Source organism: Augochlora pura, chromosome 6 (assembly GCF_028453695.1).
Source record: "Augochlora pura isolate Apur16 chromosome 6, APUR_v2.2.1, whole genome shotgun sequence".
Taxonomy (NCBI): domain Eukaryota; kingdom Metazoa; phylum Arthropoda; class Insecta; order Hymenoptera; family Halictidae; genus Augochlora; species Augochlora pura.
In genome coordinates this window covers 5,356,452-5,380,206 of record NC_135777.1, presented here as the reverse complement: position 1 = coordinate 5,380,206, position 23,755 = coordinate 5,356,452, and the positions used below count along the sequence as shown (strand labels likewise).

Sequence of the window (23,755 nt, the reverse complement as noted above, 5' to 3'; positions counted from 1 at the left end):
TCAACCCCGGGGCTTTAACGCTTTGACACGAATCGAATAAAAGTTGCAAAGTCGAGCTGCACGATGTCGATGTTACTTCCACCGCTTTCCCACGTTCCGCGGATTCCAATTGAATCAAGAAGATTGTACAGGTCAGCGTAAACGTTCATTTTCCGTGCAAAACAATTTCGTCGTTCGTACGCGAACGCATTGCGGCAGCAGTCAAAGCGTTAAAGGGCCGTGTAAAATTTATTAAACGCAGCCAGAGTACAGTAGATGCGCATTGCCGGAACAATTCGGTAAGAAAGATCGTCTACATGATTCGCAATTGTCACAGATATCCACTGTAGAGTCGCAACAGTTCACATCCGACGGCGTAGATCGCAAATATGGAAACGGTTCGCGGAACGCGCAGGGGTGCGCACGAATGTGTCGCAAACGCGTCCGCATAACGGGACCCAGGCACACCACCGAATCAACCACAAAAGCATTGTTGTATCCGAACAATGCCGTCTTGTCCAGGATCCACGAGCCCGCCGGTGGCCACAAACGTACCGTGTCACAATCCCGACGTGTTCGATGCGCGTTCGCGACTCGCAATCGGAAATTAATCGGATCGGATCGGATCGGATCCCGAGGTGCACTGTCACCACTCGCGGCTCGCGCAAAACTCAGTAGGGGTAGTGAGCGACGGCACGGCGACGGGGGCACAGCGTCGAGGGCGCCGAAAACTGTAAACGCGACGCGGTCCGACCCGACGGGAGCCCGACGGTTAGTCCGACAACGGTGTCCGGACAGAGCGAGTCGGTGGTCGGTCGTCGAGGGTGGCGATCCGAAGGGAAAATAATATCGGGATGAAGAAAAGCGCGAGCCGTTCGCGGTGTTGCTTCGCCGAGGGCTCAACGAGAACGAAGAGAGACGACAGGTGACTGGATCGCCGCGCCATGCGCGTTGCCCGTTCGGGCTCGGGCTCCGTCGAGCTTGCTCGTCAACGGTCGGCCGCCTCCGGCGGCTAGTGGTGGGGCGAGCAGTGTATCCGTGACGTCACATAATTAGAGTAAATACAAAGTAGTCTTGATGGGACAGCGGCGTGCGCCGCACCGTGAGTCGCTGGTCCGCGCGCGTCAAACCTATATCGTTTCGATACACGCACACCGCGCTCTCGTGTGTAGACCGTGTTCTATCCGCGCTATGTGCCGTCAGTGTGTGTGTGCCAAAGGATCCTAGATGACTGTGGGAATAGTGAGTGACAGCCGTGCAGCAAAGAAATGGAAAAGATAGAGGTGAGCGTTACATTTTAATCCAGCGAATTTTCGGTGTTTTTCCCGAATTTTTTTCGGCGGCCTCGTCGCGCTTCGGTCGCGGCGGTCCACGGTGGTAAATAATAATCGTGGTGTTTCGTCGAAGGGCTGTTTCGTTCGTACGGTGCGTGCCGGGTTCCTAAGATAAGGCGTTACGCGCCGCTTTTTCATCCCCCTTCGCTCGTTCCTGCTATACGAATTTACCTCGACTCGTGTTCTCCTCGCTACTCGTCCGTAATGCAGAAGTGACAGCGTGCTGATGAGTGGGGGTAGGGGTAGGGGTACGCTCAGTGGAGGGGAGGGCGATCGTGTAGTTAGACATCTGGCAACGAATGCAATTGTGTGTATATATCTCTCTCTCCTCGATGTGCCCACACTATTAGACGGACTGATTACTACTACCACCGCCGCCGACGTCGCCAACCCCCTCGTCCCAGCGTTTCCTCTGTTTCATTTTCATGTCTCTCTGTCAACTTTGTGACTCTGCTTTTATCTATCTTTCTCTCGCACGTTTCTTCTCCCCCCCTCACCCTTGCCCTCCCGAATCCCACCACCACGCCACGGTTACCCCCACCACCGGGTCGACTCTCTCTTCGTCTGTTTTACCGACTAGCACGCTTGCTTACTCTTTCTCCCGTTTACATATCTCGCTCGCTGAGCTCCCACCTCGCTCCCCCTCCCCCTCGTATATTTGTTCTTTCTCTCTTTCTCGTGCTTCTGTACACTTTGTGCCTCCTTCTCTCTCCCTCTCCGGCTCGTCTCTCCATCCCCTTTCGACGCGGAACCCCGGCCTCTCTCGCTCTTGCTCGCTGGCTCTTCTCCTCCCTCTCCTCGTGTTCTCTCATTCTCAGTTAGTGAGGTATTTATAGATGTGCCTTAACCCGATTTAACACAGCCACCTCGACTCGCATTGTCCTAACGACGATTTAATGAGAAATTACATTTTTTTTCCTCCGCCATCTCCCTACCCCTGCCACCAAGTCATTCGCCCGTTCCATTTTTTCAATGATATTCGATTCTATTTCCTTCTCCCCCCCCCCCCCCCCCCCCCCTCTCTCTCTCTTTCCCTAGCTCTCTCGCTCGCTCGTTCGGCGCCTTTCCTCTTTCTTTTCTCTTTCTCTTTCGCTCCGGCGCTTCTCTCTCTCCCTCCCGCCCTCGAAAGCGTGTTATTGTGGTCTAAATGGAATGCGGTAAAGGAGAATCGAAGGGAATAACACACAACAGCACTGTGTGTTCCGTGCACGCGTCCACAAGAGTTCGAATCGATAAGTGCTTCCGTTATTATTAGGATGAAATATTATGGTACACACGGCGGACGGATAAATGGAGCATCGTCTAGTTGAAAGGAAATTTTCAGATCGCGGGTTTGCGTCAATTCTTCGCTCTCTCTCTCTCTTTCTCTCTTCCTCTATTTCTTTGTCTCTTCCGCAAAAGGAAAAAAAAATGTGCGCGTACGTGGAAAATATAAATACATTAAACTGTGTTCGATGGTAAAATATTTAGCAGCGGAGAAAGAACAGACATGGCTCGGTTTGAAAAATATTTCACAACGGTTTTTTGTTATCGATTTTATTTCTCTTTCATTTTATTCGTTGCCCCTTTGGGTCGCCGCCGCATTCAACCGGAATTATTTATTCGGAGCTCGAACATGGAACAATAATTGGACTATCCGAGTGCATTTAATAATATTATTTCGCTGCATCCCCACCACTCGCCGTTCTACATCCACCCCCCCCCTCGACCTCTGCGCGCTCTCCTGCTCTCTCTCTTTCTCTCTCTCTCTCTCTCTCTCTCTCTCGGTGTTTCCCTCTTTCTCCGTCGGTCTTTCGGTGGACGAATTGAAAGTATACATTTGAGAATTAAATCGATAATGCGGGGTCGCGAGTCACGGTTGGTAATTATTGTATCAGAGCCCGAGGAGAGCGACGAGCGTCATTTTTGTTATCGTAACTCGTCGGAGTACATAATATGCGGAGCGCTCTCTATTGTCTTTTTCTCGTAACGAGGAAACAACAAACTCGTGCAGTTTTTCGTCGCCTTTGTGCCCTCCCACCCTCGCCGCTGCTGCCACCCCACTCTTTGCCCGTCAGTACCTCCACCTCCGCTACTACCACCACCACTACCATGCACTACCACCACCACCACCACCACCATCAACGGCAGCAGCAGCAGCAGCAGGCAGGAACGGTGACTTAAAATATTCTCTCTCTGGCTTTTCGAATAAAGTGCGCTTTTCCAACGAGCTATTTAACGTTCTTAGAAATTTCTTCTTCGTTTTTCTTCTCTTTCTTTCTCTAACCCCCCTCTCTTTATCTTTATCTAACTTTCTTTTCTTACGTCCCTCGTTCCGTCGTCTCGTGTGCGCGCGCGTGTGTTCAGGTCCTCGTAGTCGAAACAGGAAATATAAACTACAAGAAATGCTAGAGGCAGATGCAATAATAATCAGTGCGCCAACGAAAATTCCCATCCCCCTTTTCGCGACCTGTGCGCCCGAGCGCGCACAGAGACCGTTTCATGACGTAATAAAATTATATATTTATACGAGGCGAAGCTATTTGGAGTATGATAAGTGAGGCACGGTGAAAATTCTATTATGCAACATTGAATACGCTCGCACGGCGATCGGCCTTTTTTCTCCCCACCCCTCCGCCTTTCCGCGATCATCTGCGAACGCATGGATTTTTCACGGGAATCCCAGGAAAATTTGTTTCGCGACCGAACGAACGATTCGGTTCGATCTCGAATTAAATGAAAACTTTGTTAAACTGGCTCTTTCCTGACCATATTTTTCATTCTATAATACGCAACGGAATTCGTCGTGCGCCAAGATTACGTAGAAATCGATAAGCAGACCCTCGCGAAAATTTGCATTTTCATCGACACATGGAAACACTGATTAATTTAATATTCGCTCGCGGGAAAAACCGATTTATGCTTGCGAAGGTATTTTCGTTTACGTCATATATTTTACAGATTTCTAGCAAAAACTACCGGCGAACTCGCGGAATTTTTAATTTCGTCCGCAGAAACGCGAATAAATGCTGTAAAACGTCGAGGTTGTATATTATATAACTCGAAACGATTGAACGTAGACGAAACAATTTCTGAATAGAGCGATCAGACAATGGTTGTGATTTCCACGTGGATTAAATAAAACGTCGACGTCCGCGATATTTTCTAATTGTTCACGCAATTCGAGCAACGACACGGTCGGATCGTATTAATTCATGGGCGGACGCGCAACCAAAATAATTTAATTAAAGCGAATCCGAGAATCGTTCCCGAGGTTCCATAAATTTATCCGTGCAGAAACGAGCGTTGCAAACAATTGTTGCTCGCTCACTATTTATTAATTCCTCGCATCGGATTAAATAATACGTGGACAGCGATTAAAATAATGCCGCGGCCTTGCGAGCTCGCACGTACAGAAGTATGCGCGCACACGTGTACGCGTTCGCCTACCGGCGTGCGTGCGCGCGCGCGCGAGCCTTTTCTTGTTCCTTTCCCGAGCGCGCGATTCAAGTGGCTCGTAAAAAATAACAAAACATTTATATTACCTTGGCTGTAATTTCCACGGGGCTCTCCCGTCTCGTTTCCCATCAAAAAGCTCTCGTTGCGCGCGCGCGCGCACTTGCAACCGTGTTAGTGCACGCGTGTACCGAGAATCAAAGGAACGCGTTGTTCGCGTGAAGTTTCTCAATTTCAAAATACGGTCGCCTCACGCAGTGCGCGTCGCGGTTATTCGAAAAACCGTTAGGACAAAATAAGATCTATTTTTGCATTTGCCGCGCTGAATTGCTTCGCACGAGTTCCCAAGTCGAGATCCGCACACGCGTCGCGCAATATTTACATTTAAGGATTTCAATGTTATAAAAACCGGCGCGCACGGCGACGTCTTTGAAGAGATTAAACTTGGAATTTAGCCGAGCGAACCTGTAATTCACGTCGCCGATAACTCGGTTACCTTCGTGCACTATGAGCGCGATCGTGCTACGCGGGACTCGTGTTTGCGCGCCTGCATGCGTGCGAGCCGGCGACAAAAACAAAAACGCTTCTCACGGCAATCATTTTTACCCGGGGATTTATGTAATATAATATTTCGCTCGACGTTGTTCTTGATTCTCTCTCTCTCTCTCCCTTGTTCGCTCGCTCGTTCCCTTCTTTTTCTTTCTTCATTTCTCGGCGTGTTTCTGCCAGCAAAACTGTTGCGATATAGGCTCGACAGCTTGAAAACAGTTACGATGAATTTTTATTCTGAATTACTCTTGCGCGGAATTGGGCAATGTTGAAAGATAATTTTATTCCAGTAATAGTTTTAATTAATTCTTCGAATAATATTTTATTGAAAGAATATATGGTCTAAATTCTTCGATTAACGTTTTACTCGAAGAATATTTCGTTTATATTTCCATTTAATATTTCGTTTATATTTCCATTTAATATTTCGATTATATTTTCATATAATATAACGATTATATTTCCATATAATATAACGATTATATTCGCTAGTTATTATGTTATTAGCTATTCTGTCAACGTATTATGAATTAGTTACAACAATCAACGAGTTGCACTGGTGAATCGTTGGCGAGCGCAATTATCATAAATTAATTACAACAAGTTACGTTGATTTTGACACCGATTACATTTTGCCAAACCATGGTTCGCAACGATTATTTTTGGAAGAATCGGCCGCGAATAAAACAGCTGATAACAAAGTCCGGTCTAACAGTAAAGTGTCCACGGAACGATAATAATCCCGAGATTCACCGGACTGTTGTTCCTCCTGCTCATTAATCGTCGTTAATAATCTCTCATTAAACATCGTTGTTTCCCGTGGACGCGTCGCCGGTCTATCAAAACGGTATAAAAATTCATGGCAATGTAATGTTTCTCGCGCCCGGGAAACAGAGCTCTCCGCACTCGATTTGTAATTATAATTCGTTTCGAGGCTAGGCTGCGTGTTTGCACAGTGTTGCACTTGGCTGGAGAACTGTTCGGCGAAAACCGGGACGCGATGCGTCGTGTATGACGCGTCTTCGCGTTCTTTCGCCTCGGTCTTCCTTTTTTTTTTTTAATCTTGTTACTTCGATCCTCTCCCGCCAGCCTGGTTGCCGATTCTATCTCGGCAATTTGCAATTTTGCAAACGCTCTGCTCGCGCTGCTCCTTCTGCACGTTTATTACTGCGCGAACGGTCGCGGAAATGTACCGCGCCAGATAAAAAAAAAACAGACTGCTCAGTTTCGTCAATAAATAATTCATTACATTTGTTTGAATAAAAAGATAATATATATAGTTGAAGCTCGCCGCCGTATACACTTCGGAATGGCCGGGAATTATGCGGCACGAGGACGGATTGCTTACGAAACGCTAGAAATATTTATTTCTCATATCGTGTACAATGTTTTCTTCTTGGCGTCGGTATTAAATACAAAGCTTGATGTTGCTTGTACCTTGCGCGTGATAAGAAGAATAAATATTCTTATCGCCGATATAATAATGTAACATATATATATAATAATAATAATAAAATATACATAATGTATATTTGCTTTGATTATTTAATCATAAGATATAAATATTAATCGTGACGTTAAAGATAATGGTTAATTAATTAATACGCGACTTGGTGGAGTAAAAATATGGGAAGATAATTCTGATGGATTCAAGGTGGAAATGAATATTATTAGTGTTACAAGAATGGCTGAATTATTATCGAGGAGTTAAAGTATATTATCGTTTCAAATCAATCGTGATGTATTGATAGGAAATTGACTAGCGTCGAGAAATGATCAACCATTTCAATTAAATAAGAAGCCGCGCGCGCGGTCGGTGCAGTTTTCGCGCGTGAAAATCCGCGCGGCGTATTTTATAGCCCAAGGATGACTGCTTGCGAAACCGTCGGCTTTCCATTTCCTTGAAAATAAATATTAAATCCGGCAAACCCCGGCGAAGTACTGATTACGACATATAATTTAATGTATGAACGCACAGGAACAGAGAGCCGCGCGCGCGCGATTATTGTTGCGTTCCGCTCAAAGTCGTTTTAACCTAATATAACCGAAGCGGGGCTCGAAGCCATTTGCAAACAAAGCAGATTGAAATTAAGCGCGTTACGTACGCGAGAGGCTGATGCAATTGAGTCGCATTTTTAGCAATTTATTAAACAAGCGAACGAAATACGAAGTGGTAACACGACCGTTGTGTTCCTCGCATCTCCGCGAGAGAGCCGGGGCCGATTCGGCGAGCGAGAGCTCGCCGCGGCCACGCGCGCACCGGTCGATATCGATTGCCCCTCGGCGCTGGAATATCGTGTAAACTACTTGTTATTTCAAAACTGTAAAGAACACTATTTAGCTATTTTACAAAGTGACGTAAACTTTACGCGCGCGATAATCTGCCGTGGCGTTTACGTCACCGCCGGCGAATGAGCTAATATAAACATAGTTTATATCCGCCGCAGAATTTTTATTCCGGCCGCGTTCTCTCTTATCGGCCCAAACATTATTGCCTCCCGTTTCCTCTTAATTTCAACTTTGTATTTTCATTTCGCCTTTATCCCGTCCGCCAAATAAAAAGGGAACAAAGCTGAATTATTTTCGTGTGTACGCGTCGTTCGAACGTAAACACGCGAGCAACCGTGTGTTACGTAATCTTCATCCATTTGTTTATTTATAGTTTATTTTGATGCGGTCGTATTAACCGTAACGTGATCGGGGTGCACGTGTTTTACAGAGCTAACGTAGACGATAAATGCTAATGTGCAGATTTCAAATTTTACAATTAAAGAATGCAGCTATTGCACTTTTACAATAGAAACGTGAAAGATAATTGTACAATGTTCCAGTTAGTTTATTTTCATATATATATTTGCAAACGTGTTCCACCTTATGATTAAATGAAAATATTTATTCGGGGTCAACGAGAACGTTTATTGTGATATTGGCTTCGTTCAAATTCGGCTTCGAGTCGCTGCATCATTTAATTGAATTTATTTAACATAAATAGAAAATTCAACACAATAATAATAATAATAATAATCGTAACAAACAATAATAACAAATAATAATAAGCAGTAGCAGGAGGCGTTCAGTTTTGACACAAGTGAATATAAAAATACGTAATCTAGTTGATGGCAAAACGTGAACGGATTGCATTCGAAAATGGGAACAGGTCGATTCAGATTGAAATCGCGGGAATTATTTAGCGCGGGATCGCTCGGCGATTTATAGAACGCGCTGTATTGTTTCCCCACTCATTAATTCAGTCGGTAATCGGCCGTGCATAGGATATTTCGTTACATTGTGTCGCATTCCCGACGTGTTTACACGTCTCTCTCCCTCTCTTTCTCCCTCCCTACCTCTTTCTCTCTCCATCGTGTTTCGTGTGTCTTCGTGGGAGCTGTTGTGCGCTCGCAAACACACCTACAGCTCGAGTCAAATTCAACGAACCGAGCCGGACAGGTGCTTCGCTGACAATGAACCGCATTGTGCGCGCGTGTGCGGCTCGCAACAGTCGTGTGTGCGATCTCGACACGTTCGCGCGGTCTCTCTCTATCTCTCTCTCTCATTTCTCGTATACAGACTCGTATTCGCGCATCTCTCCACGAATCTACTGCAATTCGAATAACGATCGCATCGGTAAACACACTTTCGCAGTTACAGACAGTGTGCGAGAACGCGAGTCGGACCCGCCGCGCGCACAAAAACCGGCCGCCAGATAAATTTTACGATCTTTCAGCGGCCGAACGAAATTAGCCGATAATTCATCGGGCGGCGGCCTACTCATCGGGATTCAATTGCGATTCATAATTAAAATTTATACGCGCGCGAACGGTCATACGCATTCGTTCACGCGCGAAACGAACGCGCGCACGCCTCTGCACACACAAGCGTATCGATCTTCCCCGTTTCACCGAGTCACCGCCACGAGCAATCCGCGAAAAGTTGAGGCAGGTTAGGCTACTTCCGCAGGAGCCCCGATTCAATTTCGGCGAAAGTATTTGAAATCCGAGCATACGGAGGCCCTCGCGACCGGCCTATTTTCGAATCCTACGATTTCTCTCGCTTCTTCGTTTCGAACTTTCTTTCGTCGTCTGTTCGTCTCCTAGAACAGACGCGCGCGCGCGCTCGCTTTTGTTTACCGGCCTATTCCTTTGTCTAGCCGGCGAACTCTCCGTGTGGTTTAAATAACGTAAACATCGATTACTTGAAAATCTGTGTTTTCCTCCCATACGCGGAAACGAAATATTTTGTGTGATGGTTGTGTTGCTTGAGATGATCTCTTGAAATATTTCTTGGCAATGGGATCCCGCCGCGTTGTGGAAGGTACTACCACGATCGCAGAGGAATCATAATAGTTGGCAAAGTAAACTCGCGTTCGGTTTGTACAAGTCTATTTGCGTGTCGCAAAGTACATCGCTCAGAACAAACTATTTCTTGTTTACTTTTCGAAACACTATTTCCCCCGGCTTTATTTTCCTATTTGCGCGTTTCCTCTTATCTTGATGGAAAAAAATATTCCTGAAGAACGTTACGCGCACCGAGAGAGAATTTTCTAAGTGAAAATATTTTGAACGTTCCCGCTGAAAAATGCGTGTATACGTTTCATTTTTGCTTTCGAATCGATTTCAAAGCGTGCACGGTTTTACGTGATCAAAGCACGTTCGCTTAACGAGATCAAATTGTTTGTTATATGGAAGTTTAAACCAGCGGCGATAATTCTTTTCTTGCACTTGAATTACTTGCTAAATAAATTTTACAAGATAATAAAATGTATTCCTTATTTATAAATACAATTTCGATTAGTATTTATTTAATCGCTCCGGAACGATAATAGCAAGTTCACGCAGGATGACGCAAGTCTTTCAATAATAATGAATTGAAATTAATATTTATCGTCCGATAAGCGGAACAAAAGGAAACAAGAATTATTTACTATATGCTTTGCGTTTAAATTCGAAGAAATAATTTAATATGCGATCGAACGATAATTATTCGCATGTTCGAAGTAAACTTATTTGCTATTTAAAACAAGATCCGCCGAATTCCGCGTTCGAGCTGCCAGAAATGGAATGATGTTTCACAATAATTGGTCCTTGAGAAGGTTAAACATGGATCTGTTTCGAATTTGCCGGTAACAACATCGTCATTTACGGCGCCGTTCTCCCGTTACGTGTTCATCACCGAGATTAAAATCCTTTTGATCGAAATTTTTGGAATCCTCTTTGCCGCGCGGCTCGCGCGCGTGAATGCACAGCGGCTCGGTCGAAAAAACACGCGACGGGGAATTTTCAGCTGCCGCTGTTAGGGGATTTCTCCATCTGGTGGTGGCCTCCGGTCTCGTAATGCAATCGTCGAGATGCATTTTATCGCGGGACTTGCACGTACCTCGAGCAAACACCGAACAGGAAATAAGTGTTTATACCGCGTTTATTCTGTTATTTAGATCTCGCTCGCGGATTTCTCCCGACAAAAAGACCGTCATTTTTATGCTATACGTTTTTTCATTTATTGCATATCAGTGTATAAGAGAAATATTAGAATTATAAATTGATTATGGGAATAATTAATTATTACACATTATTAGAAATTTAATTAGAACTTTTATTAATTAAAGAGAGGTATAAATTACGTCCTTTCTATTTGAGATATTTCAGGTAACTAACACGAGTCGATTCGATAAAAACAATAACGATCAGAAGAGATAACAACTGGTCAATAAATAAACCATCCATTTTATTGATTTTTGCGTTCAACGTATTTGTTGAAATTCAAATAAGAAACATAAAAATTTTTCAATCGCGCCGCCCGTCTCTCGTTTTCCAGAAACGCTGCTCGATTGTGCTCGCGCGCGTTATCCAGCCGCATTATGCGACTACCGTGGAAACTATCTGCAAGGAGAGCCGATAGCGCGCGGCTAATGCTATTCGGGTTCCCGTCGAACTAAATATAGTTGTGGCTTCCGTTGAAAAATCGAAACTTCAGAAGTCCGCGCCGCGACAACCGACACACATAAATCTGTTTCCAATCACCGGCCGGCAGACGAACCGGGGGGGGCCTTTGTTTTGCTCGAGTTTCACGCGCCCGTAATTGCGGCCCCTGCGCACATAGTAATTAAAGTGACTCCGAAATGACCGGCTCGTTACCTTTTCAGAAGGTATTATCAAATTCTACGCGAGTCGTTCCACTAATTTACCAGCAATAAATTTATTTTGCGACGGCACCAATTCTTTAATCTCTCTCTATCTCTGTTTCACTCTCAATTTAATTATTTCGTAATCAGCTTTTCTTCGACAGTTTAATATGGCTTGGATTCATCGTTACCTTATCAATTATAGAGCGATGTTTGTTCGTGCACTCTTTATTTATAAAAGAAATATTGTTTGCGCTGTGCGAGGGTTATGTAACTAAACAGAATCACCTGTTGTGAATCACCGCAGTGGAACAGCCTTTGCGACAATATTTAGTATGCATGAAAAGCTGTTGAAAATTAGTAGAAATGATTACGAAATATTCTAGACTCTATAGTATAGTGTATGTCGAATATATATGGCTTTATCGTGCAACGTGTCTGTAGTTTTGAGCCGGCCTGTACCCCGGCAGAGGGGTAGGATATTCGTCTAAATCGTGGCCGTTGATTCGGCGTGGTTCGTTTCTTGCCGTTCCCGACCCGCACCCCTCGTTCCCGCTCTTTCCTGCTAACGACATTAAAGGAAAGTACCCCGTAGCTGCCTTAATGGAATTTACTTTTGTAGCTTCGCAGAGCTCACCATACTTTACAGAGTAAATTGCACCGCGAGGGCGGATCTCGGGGAAACAAGTGTCTCGATTTGACGGGGACAATGGGACGCGCTTCTTGCGTCGTTATGTCGCGAACGGCGAGTCAAAGGCAACCCCTTCGGTGTGCCCGTTGAAACCACCGAATCGCTTCGTGAAAGATCCTCCGGATACGCCAAGCTTTTCGCGGACCGTCGCAAATTTGTCTTTTCGTTTCCGCAGGTTTTTTTTCCGTTTCAATAACACGGTTTTATAGAGGTTGTGTTTTTCCTTTGCCAGCTTGGTAGAAATCTCTCTCTCTCTCTCTCTCTCTCTCTTTTTCTCTTACCTCCAGCCGAGCCGCCTAACGCGTTTAGATTTGTTTGATCGCGTGCAGTAAGGCACTCGTCAAAGTAAAGAGCCGATAAGAAGCTTTCGTTCGATCAAGATAACGCCTTGGATGCGGAGGAAACAGTCGTCGAGTGCAACGATACCGAGCGCTCGTTCGCCAGTTGCCACGTTGACGATCGCAGCGATAATAATAGGGGGACAAATAATAGTGAGACGAATAATAGGAATAATACGAGTAATAAGAATATTAATAAATGCAGAATATCGTATTTATATATCTCTACTTTCTATTATTTCTGTATATAATAAATATAATTATATATCATGCTTCTTATACTTATTATATAATATATCAAAAGTAATCAATGTATATACATAATGTATATAATATTACACGTAAATACACATATAAATACATTACATAAGTATATGTAATGTATATGTATAATATTACGTATAATGTATATTATATACATTTATTACTTTAGATATATAATAAGTATTTATTATATACAGAAATATTTATATTTATTATTATATTTATTTATAAATATATTATTATTTAATATATTTAATATATTTATTATATACTTTCGATATATTCTTATACTTATTATATATTGAAGGTAATAGGAAATAAAAATAAACGAATGCGACGTTCCGTTAAATTTCGTCGAGTATATAATGTATAATCCGTGAGCCCACTGCTCATGTTAATCGTAATGGTAATAACGAGGAACAGCCAGTAACGATATAACGGCGATAACAATAATAATATTAAATAATAATGAAAATAACAATAATCGCAGCGGTAATAGTAGATCATAATACTGGCCGGTGGAAAGTTGCATCGGAATAAATTCGTGTCCCGCCGTTTTATGGTCGCCGATGCGAATTTTATACGTTCCCGAAGAGTGAAAGCCGTTTTCAATGGATTCGCGTATACACACGGACGCGGCGGCGCGCACACAGGCGAACTCCGCGCGCGCGTCGGACTGGCATAACCCAACGAACACCTGGTTGTTCTAACGAGAATGGAGACTGTGATATAGGCGCGAGTTTATAAAGCAATCCCCGCCGGATTATTTTATTTGGACGCGCGCGCGCGAGCGCGTGGCTTCGATCGGCATTTCGTAGTCGTCGTTAAAAAATTCAACGGCGACCGTTGAAAATTTTGCAATGATATATTTGCTGGCGTGTTTTAAAAGACGGGGCGGAGGAATCGGGATTACAGGAATCGATATAGCTATTCGGACGCGCGACGCTCGTCAATAATTTCTCAGCGATTTCGAAACGAGGCGCGATCGATGCTAATTGAAAAAAAGATGTGTCTCGAATTGTTCTCTCCCGCGCGCAACGAGCCTTCCGTCGCGGGTTTTACCATCGCGATCTCTTCGTTGTTTATGTAATGTCGCGAGATTGATCCGTCCTTATTTCGCGTTCATCGATGCGACCGCTCGATTACTTATGGACGAGAGTGTACAGCTTGGTCGGGGCATGGTTAGCAACAATTAGACTGCGGAAGTTTATGGAATTATAGCATCCACCGACCCGGGGAACTCGGTGAAACATTCAATTAATGTTTAACGTAGGCTAGAACGACGGCCAGAACTCCGGAAAATATCATTTTTAGAACGAACAATGCCGATTCAAATTATATTCGGAAGACAGTTTCGACGGTTCGATAGATTTTTCTTTCACCTGGCTTTCTCGAATATTTTATCTTTACTTTAGAAATTATTAAGAACTTATAAGAAGACGAAAATGATTGGGAAAGTTATCGTCTCTGATATCAATTAATCTTAATATCCATTCTATCTTAATTTCCAGCGTAACTTTTTAGTTAAGATTAATTTATATCAGAGACGATAACTGTTCTAATCAAAACGAGAGGAAATTCTCATTATCGATGACGAGAAATAGTTTCACTCACAACTAATCGGTATAGCCGACGACGATTATTTTTCATTATAAATAAATAAATATTTAGGTGAATACGTTCAAATGGCAATTTTTAATTAACGAATTTCAAGCGACGAAGATTCGCGCGACCGTTTAATTTCTAGATAAACGCAGAGACGGTCGAGATTGAGACGTGGAGCAGATTTTTTGCCCGGACTGTACGCGATGCTAAAATTCTAATCGGCAAAATTAGTCGCGGGGAGAGGGGCGGTACAGTCGGCGCGGAAAGTCTGGCTGACCGCGTTTACAAGTAGGAAAGTTATGAAATCAATTCAGCAACGTAGAATCCGTTCGTTCGCTAACGGTGCGCGATCGTGTGCGTGCGTTTCGCGTACGTGTGTGTGTTTGCCTCTTTACGTGTGCGTGCTTGCTTCTGTGTTGTATGTTGTGTGTTGGCTGGCTGTTATTTCTTTTGATGGGCGCGACACGCCGTTTCCCAGCGGTCACACGCGACCGAGAACCGTCTTTCGATTCGACGTTTTAGTTTTCTCTTCCCCTTCCGGTTCTAATCAGTTTCCCGATTAAATTCTGCACATTAGTCGTCTAGGAACGGTACTAATGCTTTAATAATAATAATAATAATTTCTAATTAATTACACAAGTTATTCTATATTATTTTATTTTGACTGGAGATCGGTAAAGTTCGTTTCTCATTAATTTTGCAGATTAGGAACGGTACTAATGCTTTAATAATAATAATAATAATAATTTCTAATTCATTGGACAAGTTATTCTATCTTATTTTATTTTGTACGTTAAAGTTCGTTTCTCATTAATTCTGCGGATTAGTGCCGGGATCGCATAAAAAGACTAAAGGCCGCTAGTAAAAGAGAAAGAAAGAGAGCGAGAAACACGGAGGGGCGTGCCTGTGTGCGTGCGTGTGTGCGAGGTGGAGAGAGTGGGGGTAGGCGACAGAGAGGAGATCGATAATTAATGTTGAACGTGGAAGTTTGAAGCTTTCCTAAATAATGGAAATCGAATTAAATCGAACGGCCCGGCCGCCCGGGTTTCCGCTGTTAATCAACACAATACGAACGCGTAATTGCATTTACGTAATTAATAATGGTAATTGCGCGTGCGCACAATGCGGCTTGGAATGTTTAAACGAGAAAAAAATCGCGGGAACGCGTTCGGCCTGACAACACACACGCAACGCCCGCTCCGGCTAATGGCGGAACGCGTTGCAAACCGTGCTTCTGCTATTCCGTTTAATTAAAACGTCGTTGGGACGAGTCAGATAAATAACGGATATTCAAAGGTCGCCGGCGATAACGACATTAATTATAAATACAAAACGCGAAGAGAAAGAAAAATGTTGTAAATAAACGAGCAGAGAGAGAGAGAGAGAGAATTGGACGTTGCAAATAATTTCGAAGGTGATGCAAATCCAGGATTAAAGGTACGCGGGATTGAGCACGATGGAAAACGAACGTGTAATCTGCGAAATAAAACTTTCGAATAAAAGTACGCGCTCGCTCGCTCGCTCGCCTCACAGAAAATTCAAAGTTATAATGAACAGGATAAAACGTACCACACCTACCGAACTACGCCGATGCGCCGTCGGCCAAGAGCATGCTAGAGTAATTCTGATAACGACGACTGTGGCTCCGTTATCGCTACAATACTAACGACCACTTATCGCGCATAAGCAACCATCGAAATATTTACCGCGGAGCGATTTTATTGAAAGCCGAGAAACTGTTTGTAACGACGAGGAAACACGGCACGGGGTGCACCATAGGATAGAACTAACACGAACGCAACCCCTTACCATTCTTTCATTAATTTTGGGTTTTTCTATAATAATTATAATAATATACTATAATAATATTATAGTTAATATACAATATAATTATAATATAATATAATTAATATATATTATTATAATTATAATTATTAAGAATGTGCGTAAATGCATTTTATACCTCGCTAATAAAAAAAATGAAAAAAATATGCAATATAATTATAATATAATATAATTAATATATACATAAGTTTTTAGCAATTTGTGCCAAATCTTTGTTGTATTAATCATAATAGCAAACTATAACGATATTATAATTATAATATAATATAATTAATATATATGAATTATAATAATAAACTGTAATAATTATAAAGAACCTCTCGCGTAAAAATTTTCGGCTCGTATAAAGGGCGCCGGGTTTCGGTGAACCGTCGGCGAGTTTCTTTAACGATTACACCGAAAATTCGTGGGTATTTGCGGGGGTGGTCGAGCCGAGCAATTGACCTCGTTCGACGACGGGCAACAAAGCTGCCTTATGCATAGGACACGCGATCGAAACGGCCGCTTTATTGAATCCGTGGCGTGCGTAAAGTAAATAGAAGGGAGCAGAGCATACTGATACAACAGAGTGTGTATTGTAATGCGACGAGGCTGCCGTACGAACTATGTAACAAAGAGAGGGAAAAGAAACGAGCGGGGGGAAAGGAGAGACGAAGACGCAGTGACGGGAAGAGGAGGAGGGAAAGAAAATAGAGGATGCTTAAAATACATTTATGCAACGCGTCTCGCGTATTTCACGCTAATGAATACCGAGGAAGAAAGAGCGAGCGAGCGACGCCGTGGAACAGGAGATAGAGGGGGGGGATCTTTTTTATCGGGACGCACCTCGCCACCGTTCGCAGAGAAATAAGTCAGATTTGGCATCGAAAGAGCGGGGATAGATGACACGCACACGCCGTAATTATGAGCCGTGGTAGCGGCGGCGGGAGCCAATTATTTCGGGCCGACCAATTACCGTGTTTTTGTTCGTCTTCGGGCATAATTAACTCGATATTTATCGCGTAAAACGTAGGAAATTTTATTATTCGTTGCGGTAATAAATTTCAATTGGATCAACAGATTCTGTCGCGCTCTTGTCACGTGCTTATCAATGAATATTTGCTGAACGAAGCGCGAAACGAAGTTCGCTACAACTAGAAAGCCGAATCGAGGAAATTTCCTGTTGGTAATATTCTAAATAAAATAAACAAGCGGACGTAGAGCGTAGCTATATATATATACGGTAAGAAGGCATAGTTGAATTATTCCGAGAACCGTGGAAGTTATGAACCGCCGTAAATCGTTTTGATAGAAAGTGGAACACAGGACTCTTCTGATATAATGTACAGATTAAGGAACACCGGTGCGCCCGTTTCAACGGGTAATCGTCCGTTCGAGCGAGCGCTTCAAATTCGTCCCGAAGTCCCTGTTTTAAAGAAGACGAACAAAAGTCGAACGAAAAAAAGAAACAGAAAAAAAGTAACGAACGAGAAAGCGGAGGGGACAATGCTGAAAGAGTTCTTCCTCGGCCGGCGTGTGTAAAGCAGAATGTACATAGAGAGAAAGAACAGCTAGACGTTTGTTTAACTCGATTCTACTTTATCTTCGTGAGTTATAACCGGTCGTCGCTTATCTATGGCCGTGTTCTCGAATGCATTATCGAGTAGACGGCAAATAACGTTACAAAATCCAAACGCCGCGGACCCGACAGCTTCGTGATTTCGTTTCTCACCTGTGCAACGAGCAAACAACTTTTTTTCTACGGAATCATTATTGCTCGGTCGTGGAGAGGACGCGGGGAACACAGAGTCTCGCGGGGACGCGGCAATTTGTCCGTTATCGGATCGGGTATCTAAATATTTAAACGTATCGCCCGATCTCCCCGCGCGTCTACACACGTATACGTGGCTCTCCGTGTTTACGTGTTTTCACGTACACGTGACTCGCGTTGCGCGGGGGAAGGGGGGGGGGGAGACCGGGGCGCAAGTTGGCGCAGAAAAGTTTCGAGACTGATTGGAAACTTTCCCTTTGGTAGTAAAAGAATGTCGAAACAATTATTAATTATAGCTAGAACAGACAAAGATTACCAATCGAATTTCAAATAAATCATTTACTTTTGCCCGAAGACTCGCCGCGATCCGGTCTCTTTTCCTACCTGTTTTTCGTTCGCGTATCTCGCTGCCGGGGGATCGACTTTCACGATCGGGCACACGATCGTGGACGGGTAACAGTAATAGTTAATAACGCGACCGAAATCCGCTCGATAACACCCAGGTATTCGTCATTCCGCTGATAATGCTCGACCGGCCCGGGGAACCGCAGACATCAAATTATACCTAATCTAAACTGTCCTCGGCAACCGCTCGGTTTCGTTCCGAGAGCAGGAACTTGAGGAGAACAATCGACTCGGTCGACGGCGAGCGCGATGGCGCTCCAAGTATCCGATGCGCGCCGAACTAAATTAATAACAGTGACCGTTAACGGATTAATCGGCCGCTAAAAACGTTGCGCGTATGTCGTTCGCGCGACACAGAAGATTATCCGGTGGAAATAAAACGAATCCAAAAAAGTACGGGAAAGAGGCCGCGACCGGCGGCCATCTTTAATTCTTCGACGAGCCTCCGCGCGGTTTCAGCGTAAGCAGTTAGCTAGCGCCTATAAAGTTTGCGCGCATCCTTGACACGAATTATCGAGCCGTAATGGAACAAAGCGCTCAAACTTGCGCCGGAATTATTTGCTTTGGAAACACACCGTTCACCGGGATTCCATATAAATATTCCGCTCGCGAGCGCCGCTCCAAGTCGCGCGCGCTCTCTCGCTGCATTATTTCCACGTGACTCGTCCTCGGGACCTGCCGCGAGCGTGCGCGCGCGCGCGCGATCACGATTCTCGATCAAAGTTTATCTATCCTTGACACTAATTGACGAACTGTAATCAAACGTGCAGCTTCGAAACGGCACGTCGGCCACAAAAACGTAATTGCCGTCAATTCTGCATAAGTGTCTCCCGTGTTTGGCTGATCCGCGGATCAACGCCGTGGAGACCTACCCCCTCTCCCTCTCTCTTTCTCCCTATCGTCTCGCATTATCTTATACTGCTGGATCAGGATCTGCATTGTTCTAGCCGATCATATTTCCATTCACATTCTGCGATGATAAACAAATTCTCTAGATCTTCCGTTGACTTCTTTAGATTGATGATTCTCATTGATGATTCTCCTGATCTTCTGCTGAAAATTCCATCGACTGGCGGCGATCCGAAATTATTTTCGACTTTTGAGACGTCGTCGATCGAAGCTCGTCGATTCCTCGCTGAATTAATCGATCGTGTTTTTATCGACGTTTTCGCGCGATTTGCATTATTGTTATGCAAGAAGGGTCGCTCAGCGAAACGAGGAGACGCGCGTATCCCCGGCTGCTGACGGGACGATAAATCCATCCGGCTCGATTAAGATTCGTCGATATAGCGCGATATGTTAATGCACGGAGATCCTGCGATTCCCATTGGTAATGTGCCAGCGGAGCGAGCGGACGGGTTTCTCTAGCACCTCGGACACGCGAAACCGTCGGTTTGCAATAATTAAGATCTCGGAAGCGTTCTCTCATTCACCTGGCATCCGGAGGCGCCCCGGCAACCTGGACCTCGCTCAAATTTTTCGGCCGATATAAACAAAGCGGCTCGGCCATTGTCAAATCCCCGAGACTATCTACGTACGCTTTTTTAACGAAACGTAATTGTATCGTTATTAACGTTTATAAACGTAATTGATCTTTGTCAAATAAAACGTATCTAATTTTCGTATTCTTTCATCCCGTTTATTTTCCGAATTTAATATTTTTTCGTCCGAGTCGTGTCACCTGCTTTCCCGTCGAATTTTCGGACATCGCGAAATTTATAAAATTTATAAAATCCGAAAGTGTGCTCGCGAAAGGTGTCCGATTTCGCGTGGAATGACCCATTGGCGGTCTTTTCTTCTCCGTCCTCGTCGGTCGTTCCGCGGCGTGCTCCTCCGACTTCTCGGACTCTCCGTCAGCAGGTTTCAGTTCGGTCAGGTAGGCGCAGGGGAATGTAGCGAGCATATGCGAGAGGCAAAAAGTAATTGGCAGTAAATTTTCTCTGGCCCGGACTCTCCTCTACCTCTTCTCCCCCTCTGCTCTGCTCTCTCTCTCTCTCTCTCTCTCTCTCTCTCTCTCCTCCCGCCTCTCCGTCTCTCGTCCACTCTGAATATCCTTGACGCTTCTTCAATGAACAGAGAGAGAGAGAGAGAGAGCCGTTCGCCGGCTCGGCTCCCTAACCTATCGCGCGCCGCTCCTAATCCCTCTCCCAGGGGCCGTTTCGTAGTCCGGGGTTCACGATCATGCACCGATCCATCCCGTCAATTGATAAACTCCGCTTTGAACTTGTCGATGGTTCACGGGAAGTCTCCCCCCCCCCCCTCCCTCCTTCCAACGGTGTTCGCGCTGAAGTGGCAATCGAAATGAAAGTCACCTTTCGCAGATTGTTTCCTGAACCGTCGGTGAAAATCCTCTCTGTAATAGTCGCGCCGTCGGGGACGACATTTTATTCGGATGACGGAGATAAAGAGCAACGAATCAAATTTTATTAGCCACTTTCGACTAAATGCGTAGATAAAAGTTTAAAGATAAAAATTTATTTGGATAAGAATTTATTCGAGTAGGATTTTTATCGCGTACGAATAGGAATCCATTTGAATAATTTATTCGATAAAAAATTATTCGATAATGAATTATGCGCATACCGTGTTCGAGCGAAGAATTCGTCGAACTTTGTTTGCTCCTGTTAATTATCCTTCTCTATTTCGGATAAAATCAGACGTTATCCGATTAGAATCGGGGCACGTACCGTTCGAATTCGAACATCCGGTGGGTTTTTGTTCGTAACGCGCCCAGATCTGCGCGCGCGGGTCTGGTTTTTGCCGGTTCCCGAGAGGCAACAGGGTCACGTGGATGGAAGATGACGCGGGCAGGTTGGCCGAGTGTCCGATCAGACCTCCGATACTTATGTAAATTCGCGTTTTTAGAGGATAATTTACAGGAACGAAATAGAAAGGTGTCCCCCTCCCCGGTGGAGACCGGGGTTTATCGGGCGACGCCTGAAATCGTTTTTATTTCAATCGGGTTTAAATGACCCTGCGGACAGCTGGGTTCCCGAGCTACGATTCACTCTCGATTTCTCGTTTTCGAATCGAAAGCTCGGCCGTCTATCAACCGGACGGAATTATTAATCGGTCACGGTAGGCCTCCAACATTCGCTATTAGATCAACGACGACGCACCGGCTATCGGAAATCTGTTAACAAGATCGCCAGCACGGATTCGTTCTAATTTAATTACATTGGAATTACATTTTAATTAAATTTCGCAAATAAATTAACAGCGGGTGGAAAGAAAGTTCGCCGATTCTATTTTCGCAACGTGTAATCTTCTAGTCGATAAAGCAGACTATCATTCTGATTTTTTTTCAAAAAAGCAACGCATGCTCGTAATAATTCGCATAATGATCCGCCAGTCCGTTAATTACATTCTACCTTAATTAGATGGTAATTCAGCTACGTTGTAATTCAATTGCGCAAGTAGCTGCACTTCAGAGTACACAGTACTTTGTAATTTGAATTCGTCGAGCAATTCGAAAACTGTACAACTCCGTTTCCTGGAGAATTTCACCGTCGGAACTTTTCCTGCGCTCGACTGTCCCTTGTTCTCGAAAGCAGAACAGACGATGATGATGATGCTCTTGAAATATTATTTTTCGGCGAGCAAACACCGAATCGAGAGAGTAGCTCCCGGGTGACCATATAAAGAGGCTGGCTAGCGATCCAGGAAGCTCTCTGGAGGGGAGATCGGATCTTCGTTGTCCGCTCGTAAACGAGACTCATTGTTGGTCGCAGCGTTTTCTGCTTGACCCTGTTCGAACGAGCGATTCTTGCCCTTCAAGACCAGAAATAATTGAACGATTCGAGGCGATGCCAGACCCGGTTAAAAATACCTGGACAAGCTATCGGAAATGATTCGCGAGACATACTCTCGCCTGTGTAAAATATTAACAATAACGATATTATATAAAAATAAAAATTGAAATAAACATTGCCTGTACTGTTTGCAACATACAAGAATTATCCAGAGATTCCAACGATCTCTTAATAATTTTAATCACTCGAGAACAGCGCGACGGTATTTTTAAAAAAAGTGTTCTCGCAGCAGCGTGTCATTCGGTACAGGAGCAGATTAAAATGTCAAGCGAGAGAAGCATACGTAACACGGTCGGGGGAAAAATAGTATTTGCAAATGTTTGTGTTTCTCGGTTGAAATATTTTTACCTCGGTCCGAAGGATACGCGGCAGAGCGACGGAGTCAAGAATAAAGAATAAACGCGGCGCTGATGCACTCTAGCGTTGTTCGAGGCGGAAAAGGCGGCGATTTAAATGCGCTCTGTGTGTGTGTGTGTGTGCGCGTGTGTGTGCAGCATCGATTCGTCACCCGGGCCCGGTCTACATTCATAAACACCGCTACGGAATAGAATGGAAGGACAAACGTTTGCGCATCGACGGAGAGCACACACACGCGTGTGCCCCGTAGACCACGAATTCCACGGGCGCGCAGAGGCCGGGTGTCTTATCAGAACGCCCGTATCCGAGCATTCAAACACTCAAACATTCGAATCCCCGATGCAATTTTCACCTGCGCGGGGCCGGCCAACGCCGACGGGAAATGCCCCGATCGGCCCCCTCTATCTGCCTCGAACAATTATTTGAAATCCGGCGCCCTGAAGGGACCGGCGGTCTTCAAAATTAGAATGTACAACGTAATCGCGTTATAATTCGATCGCAATGGAATTTGCAACTCGGATCTTCCCGGCACTTGGCAAAATCCTGCGACAAATCGAGGAACATATATAATCGACAACGCGGTCTAATAATTAAATTGCGAAATTCGATTACAATGTAATCGAATTATCGCAACGCGGGAAAGGCATTGTGCTGCTTTCTTTTTCTCTGCTACTCCCTGTTGCACGGTTTCGCTAATGTGCATTTTATATATTACACTTCCACATACAGTAGCGGTCAAAAATTTAAGACGACGAATTTAATTTCAATTATACACGTGTAATGTAAGTAGATACTATCTTTCCAATCAGTTTCTTATTTTGGGATAATGAAGACAAATGCTTGACCTTCTAATTCTCGAAGGCTCGTGTGTTAAATGTAAACATTATTGAGTCAACAATATTGACAATATTTCTGTAATATTACAGTAGAGAAATGTGAAAGATTAATAGATTCAATACCAAAAAGATCTGCTGATGTTATAAAAAATGGATTTTGGACGAAATACTAAATATTTCTATCAAAAACCATTTCTTTCTGTTTATTTTCTCCTATTACTTTGTAGTCTTAAACTTTTGTCAATGGAAATGTAACATAGATTTACTTTTTTGTTACATATTCCAACTAATAAGTTCAAACCCGAACATAAATGTTTTTGTAACTGTTTAAATAAGTGAGTAGACGATTACAATTAAAGATAGAACATGATAGCTTATGTTATTTATAAAATATTAATAATTCCATTCTTTTTTCCTTCTCGTCTTAAATTTTTGTC

General features: G+C 44.1%; 1 protein-coding gene across 1 annotated transcript in view; it reads left to right on the top strand.

Moving 5' to 3' along the window:
* The first annotated feature begins 753 nt into the window (after positions 1-753).
* LOC144470909 (AT-rich interactive domain-containing protein 5B) overlaps positions 754-23,755 on the top strand; it is a 311,040-nt gene continuing 288,038 nt past the window's right edge. Inside the window, exon 1 of the mRNA XM_078182499.1 lies at positions 754-1,262. Within this exon, the coding sequence (XP_078038625.1) occupies positions 1,248-1,262 (15 nt within the window). The 5' untranslated portion in view covers positions 754-1,247. The remainder of the gene's footprint in view (positions 1,263-23,755) is intronic.